Source organism: Lagenorhynchus albirostris, chromosome 19 (genome assembly GCF_949774975.1).
Source record: "Lagenorhynchus albirostris chromosome 19, mLagAlb1.1, whole genome shotgun sequence".
NCBI classification, from domain to species: domain Eukaryota; kingdom Metazoa; phylum Chordata; class Mammalia; order Artiodactyla; family Delphinidae; genus Lagenorhynchus; species Lagenorhynchus albirostris.
This window is the reverse complement of record NC_083113.1, coordinates 42,012,542-42,023,992: the sequence shown is the minus strand read 5'-3', so window position 1 is coordinate 42,023,992 and position 11,451 is coordinate 42,012,542. Positions and strand designations below refer to the sequence as shown.

General features: G+C 57.4%; 1 protein-coding gene across 10 annotated transcripts; it reads right to left on the bottom strand.

The window, feature by feature from the left end:
• Window positions 1-86: 86 nt before the first annotated feature.
• EDC4 (enhancer of mRNA decapping 4) lies at window positions 87-11,309 on the bottom strand. 10 transcript variants are annotated; one of them, XM_060132486.1, is made up of 29 exons: window positions 11,035-11,309; window positions 8,526-8,682; window positions 8,011-8,203; window positions 7,610-7,709; window positions 7,152-7,341; window positions 6,898-7,045; window positions 6,704-6,808; window positions 6,260-6,369; window positions 6,094-6,177; window positions 5,906-6,001; window positions 5,710-5,812; window positions 5,409-5,589; window positions 5,242-5,314; window positions 5,055-5,146; window positions 4,792-4,979; window positions 4,599-4,702; window positions 4,355-4,511; window positions 3,583-4,016; window positions 3,394-3,498; window positions 3,157-3,309; window positions 3,035-3,071; window positions 2,724-2,901; window positions 2,466-2,621; window positions 2,245-2,360; window positions 1,994-2,159; window positions 1,721-1,907; window positions 1,409-1,628; window positions 853-1,016; window positions 87-619 (listed from the first exon to the last, which is right to left on the bottom strand). In XM_060132486.1, exons 1-29 carry the CDS (start codon window positions 11,117-11,119, stop codon window positions 427-429), a joined length of 4,275 nt encoding a protein of 1,424 aa, XP_059988469.1. In that variant the 5' UTR covers window positions 11,120-11,309; the 3' UTR covers window positions 87-426. The 10 variants fall into 10 exon arrangements, with proteins under 10 accessions (XP_059988469.1, XP_059988470.1, XP_059988474.1 ...); XM_060132487.1 differs by having other exon boundaries at window positions 4,355-4,508; XM_060132491.1 differs by having other exon boundaries at window positions 8,011-8,122.
• Window positions 11,310-11,451: the final 142 nt, after the last annotated feature.

Here is an 11,451-nt window from a genome sequence, read left to right as displayed (position 1 = left end):
TGGCCTAGACAGAGCTCCAGGAGAGGGGGCAGGTAACAAAGGGCAGTTATCAAAGTCATGCCAAAGAAAAGCATACACATACTCCATTTTATTCCAAAAGCATTTAATTGAATTTCTCAATGTTTTTCAAAAACAAAAAGAACCAAACTGGTGGTAAAAAGGAACATGGAAAATTCAACTAAAGTGGTGTCATAATCTCAGGGGTCATGCTCCAGGCATGGCAGAACCCAAGAAGGCACAATACCCACCCTGGGCCCAGCCTAAACCTGCTGGCTACCACAACCTATAGACCATAGCCAGTGCTATCCCCATCAAACACGCCAGAGGTGGGAGCCTGAGCAGGTAAAGGGCAGACATGACCCTGCTTTGGCCTAGGCCTGTCTGCTGACCTTCAGTGCCACCCCATCCTGGGCAAGGCAGGCTGAGCTAAGGGAGGCTGGGGGTCATAAGGCCGTGCAGCATGAGGCTGAGACGCCGGGCCGCTTTGCCAAGTGAGTTGTGTGGCTCCGCCTGCAGGAACTGGAAGAGCTTCTGGCGCACCTGGGCCATGACGGAGCCCATGTGGTCCCGAGTGATGGGGTCACTGTGGTCCAGGTGCATCACAGCCTCTTCCAGGTAGCTGGGGGTTTAGGAAAAGGACAGGCTACAGGTGACCTCGAGCAGAGAGGAGTGCCCCCTGGTGGCAATGAGGCCCAGAGGCTGATAATGGAGGCCTCAAAGCCTGAGATGGGTGGGGACAGAGGGGATTGGTGGAGAAAATTAAGGAGGGGAGTCAGGCAGGAGTGGGAGTCGCTGCTTTGAACTGCTCCCCGCCCTTCACCACAGCCCTAGTCCCTGACTATGCCCACTCACCTGAGCTTGAGGTCAGTTCGAGTGCCAAGGTCAGAGGCCAGTTGCTGGATGAGTGAAAGGAGTACAGGCTGGGAGAGGGGGCAAGGTGGCTGCCCAAACACCTGGCCTGGGTCTACAGTTTCACACACGTACAGCACCAGGTTCAGGTCGGCAGCTGTCAGGGCCTGAGTAGAGAACAGAGTTTATAGCTAATGTCAGGACGGAATGCCTGCTTGTCTGGCTATGTGGCCTGGGAGAGGATGACCAGAGTAGGGCATCCTGAGGGGGATGCTTTGGGGCCCAGAGAGAGCACTGTAGGGCTGTGTTGTTACTCTAGGGAATCAGGAAAGTTTTCCTGAGAAGGGTGGTTCTGAAACAAGGTAGACTGAGGTAGGAAGAAAGGGATCCAGGGTCCAGACAGAGGGAAGAGCAAGGGAAATGCCCTGGAGGCCAAAGAGAACCAAAAAGAGTCTGCTGAGGCCAGACCACCCAAAGCATGATGGGTAGAGTGGAATGTATGATGTGTGAGCCTTGTCAGGAGACTCCTGACTCTATCTGGGCTTAGTGCCCGGCTTACCTGCTGGAAGGCCTGGTTGAGGTGGCCCTGCTGCAGCAGCTGCAGGATATGGGCTTGCTGGGCTTGGCAGTCGAGGTGGGTGGTAGGGACAGGTGTGCCAGCAGCTGAGCGCATGGCCTGCATGATGCTAGAGGTGACGGCAGCCTGCTGCTCCTTCAGTGCCACACTCACCTCACCCTTAACAATGCGCTGCACCTGTGCTAAAATTGCCTCTTGCAGGCTGCAAAGGCAAGTGAGGGAGATGAGGCTGACAGGCAGTTGGGTCTGGCCCTTTCCAAACACACCACCTTGCTCAGTGCCCTGCCCACACACCTGCCCACAGCCACGTGCAGCTGGTGCTGCACCTCAGCCCGAACGCTGCTGGACACGGTAGCCGCCATCTGCTCCGTGGCTCCCTGCAGCGTGCTGACCAGGCCCCGCAGCTGGGCCAGCACGGGCTCCCGCGCCTCCTGTTCTCGTGCCTTTCGGCTCTTCATGTGGCTCTCCAGCTGCTGCAAGTCTGAGAAGTGACCATGGGGGCCATGAGAGGGATGGTAGGGAGAAGACGATAGCCCTTCCCTTCTTGGGGCATATGACCCTACTCACATTCCTGCGTGCCCAGTCGGAAGCTATCATTGATCTGCTGGAACATGGCCTGGCAGCTCTTCTCAAAGGCGGGCAGTACCACGCTCTGGAAGGCTTCACGGTAGGCGGCCTGCATCGGCCCCTGTAACGTGTCTGCGGCTGCTCGGGCAATGGCATCTGTTAAGTTCTGGGGGTGGAAGAAGGGGCCTGAGTTGAAAGCTGAGCCCAAGCCCACCAACCACCAACCTCCCTCACCTTGGGTCCCATAGCACCTTGGACTTCAGCAGCTTGGAGATATTCTCTTTCATGCTACCCTCCACGGCTGTGAGCTTGGTGGCCACTGAGTTGCTCAGTTGGCCTGCCACGGGCTCCAGACTCCTAGACACACCTGGGACAGGGTGAGGAGGGAAAGGTAGAGCCATGAGAAGAAGCTTGACAGGTAGGGGGCCCCACTCCCATCTGGCCCACCCAGAAGTCTCCATGCAAAACTCACATGGAGGAACCGTCTTCTTGATCTCATCCCGTATGCTGCGCTCCAGCCGCCCAGCCACAGCTGAAGATAGCGCTTGGGACAGCTGTTGCGTCAGCTGCTCCTGCAGCTGCCCACCACGCTGCTGTCCCTCGGCCAGTGCCCGCTCCAGTCGCCGCTCTGCATTGTAGCTAAGGAACAGGGCTGCAGCAGGTCCCATATCCCTTCCTGGGCCAAGAATGCTGCTGCCGCCCCATGCTGTGCCACTGCCCACAAGGATACGCTCCTGCTCGTGCCGTGACTCTAGGGCACGTTCTACGTGGCCCGTGACGGTGCTCTGCAGGCCTTCAAGTTGGGTGCACAGACGCTGTAGCAGCTCTTCTTGGCTGTGTCGAAGCTGCGCCAGCTCTCTCTGCTGCTGCCAAATTAGTGCTGGCCAGTCCTCAGGGGCCTCTGCCACCTGCCAGGAACACCAACAGTCACATGAAGCCCGCCCCGCCCAACCCCACACACCAGACCAGGGGAAGGCTTGGACCCTACCCCACCCCCACAGGCAGGAGTCCCAGAAGCAGAAAGGGTGTTTGCTCGCTCACCTGGTGCTCTGTGAGCCGGGATCCCACGGACGAATCCCTGCCACAGAAGAGAAGCACCTCAGGCCATGTCAAGCAGGCAGCCTGAAGACCACCCCTCTCCCTGGCCCCAGGACCCGTCCTACCCGTCATCCTTTTTGCCCTTTCGCTTGAGCTTGGGTGAGGCCCGAGGGGATCCTTTGGTCTTCCAGTCCTTGGCAGGAAGACGTGGAGTGGGAACTTTGGTGCCAAAACCCCCTGAAGCAGAGGCCAGGCTGGCCACCTCATCATCATGGTCGCTGTGGGAAGGGCAGGGAGAGAAATAGGCACCTACCCACTTGTTGGCCCTCCCTGTGAGAGGAACGGTGCGGGGTGGTGCCTACCTTTGCTCGGCACTGGCGTCCTGACTGTCGTGTTGCTGTAGCAGGTGATAAGGTGGTCGGTGAAAGGCCAGGCTCTTGTGCTTTTCCTGGAGGCCATTCCGGGGGCTGGGGGGACAGGCCAACTCAGCAGTGGATGACTCTATCTGAAGCCCCTACCATCAGCACATTTCCCACTCCTAAGCTCCTCACCTCTCTGCCAGGCTGCTGCAGGTCTCACGAGTAATGTCTGGTGCCGTAGGCCAGACCTGACTGTCAGGGGCCGTGGCCTCCTGGGTCAAGGCTGCCTCCAGGAGGGAAGGGGTACTATGCCGATCCCCATCCCCAGGGCCTCCATCCAGGCTAAGCTGGGGGCCAAGCTCGGGTCCCGGCCGGGGCCGTGGAGACAGCAGGTGTAGTGCTGAAGCAGCTGAGGCCATACTGTCTGGCTCCAGGCCCTCCGGAGCGGAGGAGCCAAAGCCACGGGACAGCGCCTCAGATGCGATCTCAGGGATATCCTGGGACAGGGCAGTGGAAGCCGAGGAGATAACATCGGGGGAGCGGGTGCGGCTGGGGGACGCCTGGGGTAGCCCCAGGGGCTCCACTTCCTGCAGCTCCAGAGATAGTGTAGAGGCAGCAGTAGGCACCTGAGGTAGGCCAAAGGTGGGAACTTAGGTGGTGGGAAGTAGGAGTAAAAGGAGTACAGAGACGAAGCACTGGTGTGTGTAGTGATGAGAGATGGGACAACAGGGAAGGGGGAGGAAGGTCAAAAATGGCCGCAGCCCAGGAGGAGAGGAGGTGGGGATGGAAAGGCTGAGGATCTGCCCTCCAAGGACACCGGGGGCTGAGATACCCTCAGGGGAAACATGGACCACCTGAGGAAGAGCAGGACCAGAAGACAGGGTGCTGTGGGAGGAGACTGCCGCCAGGCTTCCCACTCCCATATACCTTCTATACTGCACTTCACACACACCCACATACGCACCTGCCCAGGCCCTTTGGGAGGCAATTTGTCGGCCGGACTTGGGAGCAGGCCAGGCAGGAGGCTACGTGGGCTTGCCTGCAGGCTGCTACTGCTGCTTATTGTCAGACCGCCATCCAGCTGTAGCTTGGGGCTCAAGGTCAGCTCCTCAGGTGGCCTGCTGGCAGGAAGGATGAAGTGTAAGCAGCCAGAGCCTGGCATCACCTGGCACCAGCCCGACACGCCCTAACTCTGACCCTCATTTCACCTGGGCAAGGAGGGGTCCACGGCCGAAGTACTGCTCATGGCAGACACCGCCGTAAGAGAGGAACTGCTGCTGCTGCTGCTGCTGCTACTGGGAGATGCAGCGATCTGGGGAGATGTGGAGAACGAGGGCTGTGGCTGTGGGGGGCACTCCCAGGGCCTCCCTCCCTGTGCCCCACACTCTGCCCGCAGCATACCTGCTGCAGGGAGGTGCTAGGTGTCATGAAGGCGTCAGGTGTCATCAGCTTGGGCTTGGTCTCACTGCTCAGACTGAGGAAGTCGGCAGGTGCAGGCAGCTCCACGATGCGTCGGAGGTCAGACTGGGAGCCGTGAGTGGCCGATCCCAGGCCCTCAGAAGCCAGTTCTGGTCGAGACTCTCCAAATGCTGTGGGAAAAGCTGCCACTTGAGTCAGATCTCAGACTCCAGTCAGAACCTGCTTTCCTGTCACCCCCAACTCACCAAAGTCCTCATGGGCAGGGTGTGTAGGGAGCGGGACCACCACGTCAGGGTTCAGCTGTGGCTGGAAGCGGATCTGTACATCTTGCAATGCCCTGCAGGGAGAGCAGGGGGAGAATATGAGAGTCAGAGTCAGCAGGGTAGGGAGGGGCACAGACAGGGCACAGGCGGGCCTCCCCAGCACACTCACTTAGTGTGCACACAAAAGAGCTTGATGAGCACACCAGCTGCAGACTCCATGGCACCAGCTCCGTGGGTCCCATCTGCAAGGACAATGTGGACGACTAAGCCCCTGGCCCTCTGAGCCTCAGCACTCCCCTACATCCCAACACACATCCCTGACCCTGAACAGCTCACCAGCCCCTAGGCTGTCATTCTCCTCCTCGGCTGGCAGCACCTCAGTGTGCCGCAGCCGGCAGCGACTCACAACCTGGATACCGAAGCTCAGCACAGGGTGGGTGAGCAGGAACTCAGAGATGGAGCTGAAGCAGGCACGGCCCTCCTCCTGGTTCTGCAGCAGTTCCATCACGTAGAGGACCTGCACAGGTAGCGAGTTCACAGCTGAGCTCAGGGGCTGGGAAGATGTGGATGTGCCACACACACCCTTGTCCTCCCTGATGATATCAGCTCTGCCCAGAGCGTCCCCACTGCAGCCCACCTTCCGTTGCACATCGCTGAGAATCAGGTATTCTGCTGAGAGGTCCAGGCAAACCTTGAGGCTTGGGGGCACACTCACTGAGCTGAAGATATCTGGGGAGAAGCTGGAGGGGGTGGCCACGAGGCAGGATGAATGAGACTGAGAGGGTGGAAGGAACCCAACCCTGCCCCTGCCCAGCCCCACAGCCCCTGCTTACCGAATGGTCTGCAGGCAGGTCCAGGACACCGTGCACCACATCTTCAGCTCCCGATTCTGGTCAGCACCAGTAATAAGGAACCTCCAGAAGGGGACCCTGCAAAGCAACAAGGCACTGAGTGGCTGGCTGGGCCCCTGCTGGGAGCCCAAAGTCCAGCCCACCACCCTCTTGCCTGCCCACTCACTCACTCAGGATCCTGTTTCTTGTGGTTGTCACAGAACAGGAGGCAGGAGAGGGGCCTCCCATCGTGAGGCTTCCATTCGTGCAAACACCTGCAGGCAGGTATATGAGTGGCCTGAGTGGGTGATCTGATCTCCTACCTGGGAGAGCCCAGGCCCTCAGGCTCCACCTTACCTTGGCTCATCCTGCCCCTCAATGTAAATCTGCCAGAACTTGACGAAGCCATCATGACTTGCGGTAGCCAGGACAGTCCCATCAGGTGAGAGGGCCCCTTCACTTAGGCACTGGGAAGAACCCAAAAAGCCTTGCTTTGCCACCTGACTAGAGGTGGGAGCAAGTCCTCCTCAGGTGAGGATGGCAGTGAGCTAGGCTGACCCAAAGCGGATCTGCGTGTTTGTATGAAAGACAATGAATGGGGGCGGGGTACTGTAGAGAAAACCAGCTCCATAGGGTGCATGGTTAGGTGTGAGCACCACAGGAGACGGGTCCCTCTGTGCTCCGAGTACCCATGGCAGAGTGCTAGAAAGCTATGTGGGCAGCTGTGAGAACAGGGAATAGATGAGGGACATAAAGGGGTGGGGAGAGGAGGGCAGCAAAGGCAGTCAGTTGCAGGCTTACTGTGCTGTGGCCTTTTACCACGATGAAGCCCTGCTTGATCTGGCTGACATCCACGGGCCAGGTGCTGTGGTTGGAGCGGAGCATGTCCAGGTCCCACACCTCAGCCTAGCAGGTACAGGGAGGTGAGCGTTCAGCCCATGACCACACCATTGCTACTTGGTCCCCTCCTTTCCCCCCAGGCCCAGCCCCCTCACCCGGTCCTCATGCAACAGGGCCACCGTTGGGCTGCCCTCCTCACAGCAGTCCTCACTCTCTTCGGGGATGAAGGGGCACCAGATGATCCTGCGGAAGTGATTCAGTGGAGTGCCCTCTGGCTGTCGGATATGGACCAAGATCTCTTCTCTGAGCAGGGTGTTAAGGGCTAGGCAGGTGGAAAATGATGTACGTCTGGCAGACCCAGCTCCGCCCACTTTTCTTCAGTCCCCCATCCCACCCTGGGAAAGGATACTGAATTTTGCCATTAACCAGGGCCAAGCGCCACACAAACAGGTTGCCTGCCTCATCCAGGCAGGCCAGCTGTGGGGAATTGAGGTGTGCAAAGGCCAGATCAGCCACACTGCCTGTGAAGCCTTTGAGCAGGGTCCTCTCTGAAGTGCTGACACTGATCACCCGTACCATCGCTGAGCCGTTGTTGGCAGCTAGAATCAGGAGAGCGGTAGGCCATGAATAAGTATCTAGGCCCAGGCAGCAGCAGAGAAGCCCTGCCCTTGCCTGCCTCTCTGCCACTACCAGTCTCAATCTCTGTTTTCTCACTCGGCTCCAGAAGGCCTGGCAGAGCTGGGGCCAGCACAGACAAGCCTTCCATTATACCTCTACGGTCTGAGTGGGCTGAGTGACTGGACAGTAGAGCTGCATCTCTGGGGCTACTAGCAGAACACCTCCCTCCTCTGTACTGTGCCTACTCACCCCGAATAGCATAGGCCAAGAAAGAGTTGGACACAGCAATCAGGTTGCCATAGTAGTATTTCTGCTCCCAGTCATACTTGGCAACGGGCTGGATTTTCACCTGAGAATCAAGAGTGAGGAAGGTCATAGAAATCGAGGGCTGGGGCAGCTTTCCTGGAGCTGAGGTAGCCCCCAGCATGCCTGGGGACAGTAAAGGCCATATGCGCAGGCCCAGCCACCCATTCACAATTCTTGGGGCCAGATTCCCACAGAGACTTGGCAGCCAACCCTGGCTTCCTGAGACTGGGATACACTACCTGTCTGTCAGGATAGTCCCCATAGGTACTGGCAGCATGGAATGGGGGAGGGACAGCCTAAGTGTGCCCCATCCATTATACATGCCATGACATCCTGGTACCCACCTTGTTGCTCCCCCGTGCCTTGCTCGAGATGCTAGAGTCACTGCTGGCCACAATCTCCACCTCCTTGGCCAAAATTCCGATGCAGGTGGAACTGTCGTCTCCTAAGAGGCAGCTGGGGGGAGGGGTGCATAGCGTGACTCTTGTCCACCCAAAGTCTCGATGGGCAGGGTTGGGGGGAGAAGATACAGACACTCTGGTGAAAGTGTAAAGTCCCAGATGCCCAACTCTGCCTGGTTCACTGGTCCCCAAACCTACAGCTTCCCTTGCTCACCTCCCTCCTTGGGAATGGCCCTACTTCCATGCTAAACCAGGTGCCCAAACTTCAGATCCAGGCCAAGCCCTTGAGCTTGTCGTTGCCCCTCATCCTAGTGCAAACTCAGGTTAAGTGTTCCACCCCAGGTCATCTAGTGGGGAAGCAGCAGAGGCTGCTAGACCCTCTCCCCTCACCTTATGCCTTTAGTTCACAAATGCCTCAAAGACCCCATCACCACCACTGCCATCTCCCAGACACTCACATGACCTGCTTTTCCTGCAGGTTAATAGGAGGCATGGCTCGGAGACCAGGCTTGTTTGTTGAAGTACCATCACTTGAGCAGAGGGGGTCTGGGACCAGGAGCCCATTGAGATCTCCATTGTAGGCATTAGATGGTCGCTGGCTCTCTGCACTGGGACCTAGAGACAGAAAGGGCCACTCTGATGAAGTTATTCCACCTGCCCACTGGCCTCTCCTGCAGAGCTTCACTCAAGAACCATGAGGTGCTCTAGGAACACTCAACAAGGCTCGTCAGTGGCGAGGAGGGCCCTTTGTTCAACCTTTATTCCATAAACACTGATGGTGAACCTAATGCATGCTAGGACCAAGGATGAGCATGAAGCTCTTCTACCTGGGGGAAGGGTATAAGAATGCTCTGAGTCCAATTAATACTCAGGCCTGGGTCAGTACAGAGGGACTCTGTGTACTTGAAGGAGGACATGGGAAGGGTCAGGACAGACTTTACAGAGGAGGTGCTATCAGAGCCAGCGTGGCCAGAACACACAAACATGGGAAGGATGGAGGGAAAACAAGGCTGCAGAGGTCTCGGGTATGAGGCTAGGGTGCTTAGATTTTCCCTGTGGTAATGAGAGCCACAAAAGTTTTAAATAGGAAAGTGACATGATCTGCTATGGCCAGAGGACTGACTGCTCTAAAGTAGCATGCAGGATAGTTGAGAATCCAGGTGAGAGATACCAGGGCCTACATCAAAGTAGTGGAGGGGTTGGAGAAGAGAGGGTGGGCTTCTAAGGCATGGAAAAACATGACAAGATGTGGAAGTAAGAAAGGAAGGAGACTGCCTGACACGGAAATGGCTCAGAAGAAGCCACCCTGGAGGAATGGACATGAAGGAGTTGGACAAAGAGTAGAGAAATTATGGGGTAGGGTGTGCAATCAGGAAAGACAGCCTTTCAGTTGTTTACCATTGGCTGTGTTTCAAGCACCCTCATAGGTTCAGACACTACTCCAAAACTCCCAGGTAGCAAGGAGAGTAAGGCCTCATATTCAAGGAATATGACAAGTTTCTAGTCACAAAACTGCCTGGGGTCTCACATGGTCCTCCAGTGAGAGGAGACAAGCAAGGGCTACTTGGCAAACAGGGGAATCAAGTACCAGTCAGTAAGCAAAGAGTTAAGAGGACCACCTCACTTGCATCACAGCCACCTTAGCTGCTCTGGGGTAAGCTGACCACTCTCCTTTCCAGGCAGGCTACCATGAGGACAAACAAACAAGCTACACATTACCCATGCCAGGCTCTACCAAACCTTTGTGAAGACTAGTTTGCTAGCAGCTAATAAGCATGAGAGGGCCAGGCCAAGCCCATGAGTCCAAGGAGCACACACTCCAGGCCTGGGGAAAAGGGTTTGGTGGTTCCAGGCAGCAGATAGATTTTCTCAGAGATTAGAGGTTAGCTAAACCCAGGAGTGAGCACCAGTGCCTGCTTCCAAAGGGAACCAGTTTGGGCCTTCCAGCAGGTTTCAGAACAGGGTCTGAGGAAACACCAATTCTCAGCTCTGGCCACTGCACATCCACACCTCCATTACCAGCCAGTCTCTCAACCACTACAACATTTCACAGGTCCCTGAACCTGCCATGAAACTTTGGTACTTTCACATATGCTATTTCCTCTTTGCAGAATGTCTTTCCTGACACCCAAGCCCCTCTCCATATTACAAGACCTAGCCTAAAAATTGCTCTTCTCTCAGATCTGTTCTCAGGCATTCTCCAGCCCCCACCCCACCCACCCTATCCCCATCACAGTGCCAAACACTTCTCTCTTTCAATGAGAAGAGCATTATATTACACCTTGTTAGCTCTGTGTCCTAGGAGCTCACTGAGGGCAGGAGCAGCTGAGGTACCACTGCAAACCCAAGAAAAGTTTAAACGAATGGACGTAAACTAGGGCTTGCAGATGTTTGTAGATCCAATCAGGACTGTGCAGTCTGTGATTTGCCTTAAACCCAAAGAGGACACGGAATTGGGGGTGGTCACCGTCCTCCTGAAAATCAGTTTCAGAATCGCATGCCTAGAGTCTGTATTCCAGAAGGAAGGGCAAGTTGCATAGGGAGATCAGCGGCTCTTCATTACAGCGCCTAGGTCTAGATCCAGAACTCCGCATACAGAGCCCAGACTAGGCCTCTGAACTATGGCAAAAGGGTAGGGAACCCGGGCCAGTCCCAGGAAGACTAGAGACGTTGCGGCCAGGACACCTGGTGGGCTCTGCGAATTCAGAGAAGGTGCCTCACCTTCAGCCGAGACGCTGAAGGACGAGGCAGAACGGCCCGGCTCCGGGATGGGGCAGGATTGCACCCAGGGGTCTGCGCCCTTCAGCAAGCACGCTCAGGGATTTGCCGCTCCGACCCTCGTCTGCCCTCACCAGCCGGGAGGATGCAGAGCCGGTCCTGAATGACCCGAGGGCCATGAGGGTGGCCGAGGCCCGCACCGCCCTTCTGCCCGCTCACCAAGGACCCACCCCCACCGTTCCGGCTCACCCCCCGCGGGCCGGTCCAGCTTGAGGATGTCCCGCAGGTGCTGCGTGGCGTCCTCGATGTCGATGCTCGCACAGGAGGAGGCCATGGGCCCAGCCGCGGGCGCCCGGGTCCGCGCCGCGTTCGTTCGCCGCCGCCGCGCACCGTCCAGCTGAACGCTACCCCGCCAGCACCAGACAGTGGGACCAGTCACTACACTCGGTCCACCCAAAGCTCGCAAACCGCCACCCGCGCCGCGTCCCTGAGCCCCGCCAACCCCACCAACCGCCTCCACTTCCGGCCCGCCCCAGACTCGGCTCCCGGAACCTGAGCAGAGCGGAGAAGAAAGGTTCCGGGCTGGGGGTCGGACGCTTCGCCCCTCCCGGAGCCCGCCCCTACCGCGGTCCTGCCCCTGCGCTAGTAGGGTCTGGGGAGTTCCTT